Source organism: Hippocampus bargibanti, linkage group LG04 (assembly GCF_051943395.1).
Source record: "Hippocampus bargibanti isolate YZ-2025 linkage group LG04, ASM5194339v1, whole genome shotgun sequence".
Lineage (NCBI taxonomy): Eukaryota > Metazoa > Chordata > Actinopteri > Syngnathiformes > Syngnathidae > Hippocampus > Hippocampus bargibanti.
In genome coordinates, this window is record NC_142737.1 from 2,288,107 (window position 1) to 2,296,051 (window position 7,945).

The 7,945-nt window shown below is 37.6% G+C and overlaps 1 protein-coding gene across 1 annotated transcript; it reads right to left on the reverse strand.

The window, feature by feature from the left end:
* Window positions 1-440: 440 nt before the first annotated feature.
* lhx6b (LIM homeobox 6b) lies at window positions 441-7,148 on the reverse strand. The gene is made up of 8 exons (XM_088993754.1): window positions 7,139-7,148; window positions 6,031-6,104; window positions 4,766-4,887; window positions 4,405-4,625; window positions 3,115-3,215; window positions 1,530-1,625; window positions 1,327-1,449; window positions 441-520 (listed from the first exon to the last, which is right to left on the reverse strand). Exons 1-8 carry the CDS (start codon window positions 7,146-7,148, stop codon window positions 506-508), a joined length of 762 nt encoding a protein of 253 aa, XP_088849880.1. The 3' UTR covers window positions 441-505.
* Between the last annotated feature and the right edge of the window lie 797 nt (window positions 7,149-7,945).

Consider the following 7,945-nt stretch of genomic DNA (forward strand, 5'->3'; position numbering starts at 1 on the left):
TGTGAATAATAATAATAATAATAATAATACATTTCATTTATAAGTGCATGTGAATGAGTTAAGTCTTCTTGTCCAACTTCACGCCTTCATCATCATCATCATCATCCTTTTTGTTGCCAGTCAAGGTGACAGGTGGAGATCCATGATGCCAAAAGCTCCAATAAGTTATCAAATCGCCGGCCATTAGACATATTGATCACCCAAAATTGGCGGCGCTAATGTTCCTCAAGAAAAGCACTTTTCACATCAACGCCAGACTTTTAAATACAACCTCCTTGCTATTCAATATCTATTTACATCAGAATATACACACTGTCCATTTCCTCCGGTACTCTATGGGGTCTATTTTGTTACAATGACACAAAGACAGAAAACGTTGTTCAAAAGTTGCTCATACGCAAAACCAAAAACAATTTTTAGTCCATCCAATAAGGTCGCTATTTAATTTGGGGTCTTTTTTTAATCCATTCGATGGACATTTGTGGTCATGGCAGGCCGGGATGGCTCAAGAAGGAATGACCTGCGGCGAGAAAAGAACACAAATCAGGTTGATCTTTATGATCTTGCGCTTTCTACTATCTTTGTGACTCCTTTATTTCCATGTTAATAATAATAATAATAATAATAATAATAATAATAATAATAATAATACATTTTATTTATAAGCGCCTTCCAAAATTCTCAAGGTCACTTTTCAGTCACAGGATAAATTTTTCTGTGGGTGAGCAGCGGCAGCCACATGCGCCAGCGTTCACTCAACCTGGAATTTATTGTAGATTTTTTTTCAACCTCTTCTATTGCCTGAGACCGTCGCTTAGACAACACAGAAACACCCTTAGCGACACGTAGCAATGGTCGATTTAGCGTACTGCTACAGGGATACTTAGTCACACAAAGGCACACCTCGTTCATGTTTTTCAATGATCTCCTTCTTCTGCTTGACCGTAATTTTCTTTCATGTCCTCTTAAGATTAGCCTGTGGTGGGGTCTTTTTTTGGTCCCATAATAGCAAAAGTACTCCACTTGATAACAAACCACATCTGCACTCAAAGGAAGTGGGTGTGGAAAACTAGTCCGCCAGCCACCGTGGCGCTCTGTGGTTTGGTTCGTCCACAGAAAACTAGTTCCTATGCCCATATTATTTATATTCTTATGAATTTAATGTACTTAAGGTGAAAAGTTCGTGAGCTAAAGCATTCGTAAGCCGAGGTATCACTGTATCAATATGTATTGTATTGTATTGTATGTAGCATAATTAGGTAGTTAGACTGTTAGGTCCAGGATGTTCGGTGGATAGGGAGCTAAGGAATCAAATCTCTTACTTACTGCCCAGGACCTGGAAGAGGATGGTGACATCCTGGCCACTGAGAAGCTCTGATGGGGGGATCCATTGGTAGCAGGAAGAAGAGGCTGCTTTTTGTAGCGTGCGCGACAATTCTGGAACCAAACCTACAACAAACCGGTGAAGTACATTTTAATTTGATGGAATTTTTATAGATTAGGTGTTTTTTTTTTTTTTCTTGTAGTACCTGTATAACCCGTCGACTCAATCCCGTTATTTCTGCCAGTTTCTGCAACGTCATGGCATCAGGGTTGTTGTCCTGTGCAAACTGGTTCTGCATCACCTGCTCCTCAAAGATACGCAGATGAGATTCGTGACTGGCGGGTTGCATGAACTGATGGAGACCGCTCGAATGACAGGCGGAAAGTCTTCTTTGACAACCAAAACAAGAAGTATACGGTAGTGATGGGAAAACAAAGTAATTGGGAGCTTCACAACGCACTTTGGAGCTTCATGAAGCACTTTGGAGCTTCATGAAGCACTTGGGAGCTTCATGAAGCACTTAGGAGCTTCATGAAGCAGTTGTGATTTTTTTTTTAACTCCTCCAAATATTGCTCTTGGTTTGAACGTATTAACTCATTACTTCCGGGTAGAGTGAATGCTGGCGCGTGTGGTTGCCGCTGCTCACCCATACAAAAACTGATCCTGTGACTGTAAAGTGACCTAGAGAGTTTTGAAAAGTGCTTATTAATGAAATGTATTATTATTACTATTATTATTATTATTATTACATTGTCAGCTAGGTCTTCACTCAACCCGGAAGTAACTCAGATAGAAAGCTAGCTAGCTGATAGACAGCTAATAGATAGCTAAGTAACTCGGATAGAAAGCTAGCTGGCTAATAGATAGCTAACAGATAGCTAGTTAGGCCTTCACTCAACCCGGAAGTAACTGCGATCGAAAGCTAGCTAGCTAATAGTTAGCTAACAGATACCTAAGCAACTCGGATAGAAAGCTAGCTAGCTAATAAATAGCAAACAGATAGCTAGCTAGGCCTTCACTCAACCCGGAAGTAACTGAGATCGAGCTAGCTAGCTAATAGATAGCTAACAGATACCTAAGCAACTCGGATAGAAAGCTAGCTAGCTAATAAATAGCAAACAGATAGCTAGCTAGGCCTTCACTCAACCCAGAAGTAACTCAGATCGAAAGCTAGCTATCTAATAGATAGCTAACAGATAGCTAGTTAGGCCTTCACTCAACCCGGAAGTAACTGAGATCGAAAGCTAGCTAGCTAATAGATAGCTAACAGATACCTAAGCAACTCGGATAGAAAGCTAGCTAGCTAATAAATAGCAAACAGATAGCTAGCTAGGCCTTCACTCAACCCAGAAGTAACTCAGATCGAAAGCTAGCTATCTAATAGATAGCGAACAGGTAACTAGTTAGGCCTTCACTCAACCCGGAAATACATACATCCCAATATATACATATTGGTTGATGTAGCGCTTCAACAACAGCTGAAGCTGGAACAAAATGCTAACATGGAAAAAAAGCAAATGCTGTCCCCTTGTGGAAAAGAAAAAAAAAAGCATTGCCAGAGGCCATGGCCAGCGCTTTATCGGCCCCTAACCGTGAAAAAACAAAATCCGAAAAAATTCGGGAATGGCAATGAATGAGTTAAAAATCCACTACATTTATAAACCATGGGTGCCACCTAGAGGAGTCAAAACCTATCACAAGTGCTTCATGAAGCTTCACTTGCCCTTCACTAGTACACGGTCAATTTTTTTGACCAGCGGTCATGTTCATGGTCGATAGCGTCACCAACCTGTAGCTGCTCCACCGTGAATGATGTTCGTGACCTCTTGGCAGGCTTTGGCTGGCTGCCCTGTTCAGCGGGAAGAGCCCCCTCCAGTGTTAGACCAGTTCCTGGAGGGAGGAGCAAGAGTCAAGGTGGAACCTGTACCGTTAGCTTTTCATGCTAGCTGCTACAGTATGTGCTCAGTTGGATTGAATCTATCTTGCTATCTATCTAGCAATCTATTATCTTTCTATCTATCTATTAACTACCTGTCTATTAACTAGCTATTAGCTAGCTAAATAACTAGCTGGCTATTTGCTGTCTATTATCTATTTAACCAACTAGCTCGCTATCTATGTATCTCGCTATCTATTAGCTAGCTATCTAGCTAACTATCTATTGACTAAATATATTAACTAGTTATTAGCTAGCTATCTATTTGCTGTCTATTAGCTATTTAACTAACTAGCTGGCTATCTAGCGAGCTATCTATCTTGCTATCTATCTAGCTATCTATTAGTTTGCGATCTAGCTATTAACTACCTATCTATTAACTAGCTAATAGCTAGCTGAATAGCTGGCTAGCTATTTGCTGTCTATTAGCAATTTAACTAACTAGCTGGCTATCTAGCTATCTATCTATCTATCTCACTATCTATCTAGCTATCTATTAGATAGCTATCTAGCTATTAACTACCTATCTATTAACTAGCTAAGAGCTAGCTGAATAGCTGGCTAGCTAGTTGCTGTCTATTAGCAATTTAACTAACTGGCTGGCTATTTGGGTAGCTGGCTATTAGCTATCTATCTATCTCGCTATCTATTAGCTAGCTGGCTAGCTATCTATTAGCTTTCTATCTAGCTATCTATCTATTAACTAGCTATTATCTGGCTATCTACTAACTAGCTATTAGTTACCTATCTAGCTATTTAACTAACTAGCTGGCTGGCTAGCTAGCTATCTATTACATTTCTATCTATCTCACTATCTATTAGCTAGGTATCTAGCTAGCTATTAACGAGCTATTAGCGAGTTATCTATTAGTTAGCTATTAGCTAGCTAGCTTTCTATCGATTTGTGTTATTCCGTGTTGAGTGAACGCTGGCGCGCGTGGCTGCCGCTACTCACCCACAGAAAAACGTATCCCGTGACTGTAAAGTGACCTTGAGAGTTTTCAAAGGCGCTTAGAAATGAAATGTATGATGATGATGATTGAAATCGTCTGTTAGACTGTTGGGATGCAGGGATGTGGCTCACGACATTAGCTTCTCATGCTAGCCAAGGTGTTCATCCTAAGCTGTTTTTTTCAAACGTACCGTTTAGCGCGGCCCGATGTAGGTTGTCTAGCACGGAGTCGTAGTGGGCGCGACAGAGTACCCTGCCCTCCACCAGGCCGAACTCTTCGCCGGTGGAAAGCTGGCGCTTGCAGGCGAAGCAGGCAAAGCAGGCAAGGTGGTAAACGCTGCCTCGCGCCCGCCGTACCCAATCGCTAGCGTACACCTGACGACCGCACTGGGTACAAAATGTACCAAACCTGCTACACAAAATGAGGAACATTGTTAATCTATACTATCCTACCCGGAATTACAAATGCACCAATTTAACTCATTCATATATTTATTCATTTCTCATTTCACGCACACGCTTTTTTTGTAGTTTTTTTTTTTTTTGTCTTACCTGAAGTAGTCCACTTTGCAGTAGACTTGTTTGTCCTTCACGTAGCAGCTACTTTGCTGGCGCAGTGAAATCCTACACACGGAGCACTCCAGGCAGCCCAAATGCCAATGAAGCTCGTTCACCTTCGGCGCGTACACAAAAATATTTGTTACAATTATGTACATATGTGTATGTATGTATGTATGTATGTATGTATGTATGTGTGTGTGTGTGTGTGTGTGTGTGTGTATGTGTGTGTGTATGTATGTATGTATGTATGTATGTGTGTATGTGTGTGTATGTATGTATGTATGTATGTATGTATGTATGTATGTATGTATGTATGTGTGTGTGTGTGTGTGTGTGTGTGTGTGTGTGTGTATATGTATGTATGTATGTGTGTATGTATGTATGTATGTATGTATGTATGTATGTATGTATGTATGTGTGTGTGTGTGTGTATGTATGTATGTATGTATGTATGTATGTATGTATGTATGTATGTATGTATGTATGTATGTATGTATGTATCTATGTACGTATGTATCTATGTATGTATATATCTATTGAGTGAACGCTGGCGCGTGTGGCTGCCGCTGCTCACCCGCAGAAAAAATATCCTGTGACTGTAAAGTGTCCTTGATGTTTGAAAGGCGCTTATAAATGAAATGTATTATTATTATTACAACTACAACCACTGAAGTGAATAAAAGATGGTCGTGTATGCGTGTGTGTCTGTTTGTGTATACATGTGGGGACCTTAATAATAATAATAATACATTTCATTTCTAAGCGCCTTTCAAAACTCTCAAGGTCACTTTACAGTCACAGGATCAGTTTTTTTTTTCGGTGGGTGAGCAGCGGCAGGCACACGCGCCAGCGTTCACTCAACCTTCACTCGGAAATCTAGCTAGCTAATAGCCTGTTAATAGATAGCTAGCTAGATAGCCAGCTAATAGGTAGATAGCTAGATAGCTAACCAGATAGATAGCTAACTAGATAGATAGCTAGCTAGGTAGATAGATAGATAGATAGATAGATAGATAGATAGATAGATAGATAGATAACAGCTAGCTAGGTAGCCAGCTAGATCGTTAGCTAGATAGCCAGCTAGGTAGCTCAAGTGAGCAACATAATGTAAAAAGACCAGGAAGGACCCATTGTACACTTTCTGATCAACCTTATTCATTGATTAGAACGCCATGATACTTTCTTCCAACAAAACAATGACTTCTTTTCAAATCACAGTTGGAAGAGTCTTCACTTCGGGGTCACCAGCCTACTACCTTGAGCAGGTATCGATCATGGATGCCCATGCCGCATCTCACGCAGAGCTGCGGTCGCTGTTGAGGCTTCTCGGCTGCAAGTGGAGGACTGCGCACCCCAGCATCGTGCACCTTCGACTTGGACTGTCCGCATGTTTCAGGAGATCAGTACAGTACACACACACACACACATTCCTGTTTCAATGGTCCAGATAACTCCAGATAAAGGAGTGAGGACCACCGTTGCTGATATGTTTACAGAAGAACTAGCGTTCCATTTGAACACTAAATGTCACCCCATTTCCCACTTCAACTTGTTTCAAAACAAAGAAATAAAAAGTGGACTTGAAACTGAAATAACAGCAGGAGTGAGGTTTCTGAATGGGTACATTCAAAGTCCTCACCCCTGTAGTGAATTTGGTTTATTTTATATACATATATATATTATTATATTATTATATTATTTGACTTTTTGTGGTGAGAACTTTTTTCCTCTCATTAAACACACACAGTGAGTAAAAAGTGTGTGTATCCAAGTAAAATGAAAATACACAAAAAAAAATCATTTTGAGTGAATTTGTGAGGACCTTTCTGAAACTTTAACAGATGCATATATAAACCTTCTAGAAGACATTACAATGGAAAACTTGTGAGGACCGGCCAAAAGGTCCTCACTTGTCAAAAATGTCTTCGCTACGTATGGTATAAAATGTTAGTGGTCCTCACAAGACTAGTCATACAAACACATTCCCACACACCTTTTATTACACCTTATATTGGTACCCCTTAAATTAAACTGTGCTCTTTAAAAAAAAAAAATAAAGTAATATATTGTGCATTTTAATGCTATATGAAATCATTGATTAATTCTTTTTGATTTTCTCTAAATATAAAATGTGTTTTATAAAAAATATGCAAATATAATATATGACATTGATTCTTAGAATTAACGATACAATAAAGGCTTTCTGATTCTAATAAAGACTTTATGATGTTAAACATATAATATAATATAATATAATATAATATAATACAATATAAGATAAGATAAGATCATAACACATAATAATCACACATATAATAATAACACATATAATATAATAACACATATAATATAATAACACATTACCAATAACCATTATTTTTTTATTAAGATCTGTAGTCTATTTATACACTATAACATTTAGTTTAGTTTATTTTCGTGTATTTTATAACATTTACAAAATATAAAATGAAAGCGATCATTTTACGAACTACATTCGGTATTTATAAAGTACGTATATCTAGAATGGGATAAAATGTCATATTTATGAATTTGATATAAAATGTCAATTACTGATTACATGTTTGACCTACAAAATAAATTATTAAAAATATATTATATATCTATATATAGGTGCTTAAATATATTATATTTTAAAATACAGTAAAGTCTCGTTATATCGATATCGGATATATCGATAGTCCCGGTTATATCGATACTATTTCTATGCACGCACTGAGAAAATTACATGCGTGCATGGTCTGATATATCGATAGTCCCGGTTATATCGATATTTTTTCGGACTTCCTTGAATATCGATATAACGAGACTTTACTGTATATTTTCTTCGCCGAAAAACGTTATATTTGTACAGTCTCTATAAAATCAAGGTAATTTTTGTCCCATTACCACCAAAATATATTTTTTTTAAATCCCCTTAAATATTATTTTATATTTTGAATGCCTTTCTAAAAATATATATCTTTTGAATAATAATAATAATAATAATAATAATAATAATAATAATAATAATAATAATAATGATACACTACATTTTAAGCGCCTTTCAAAGCTCTTAAGGACACTTTACAGTCACAGACAAGCATAGTTACTATAATAAATAAAATACAATCACAAATAGAATACAATAAATAAAATACAATTATAAATAGA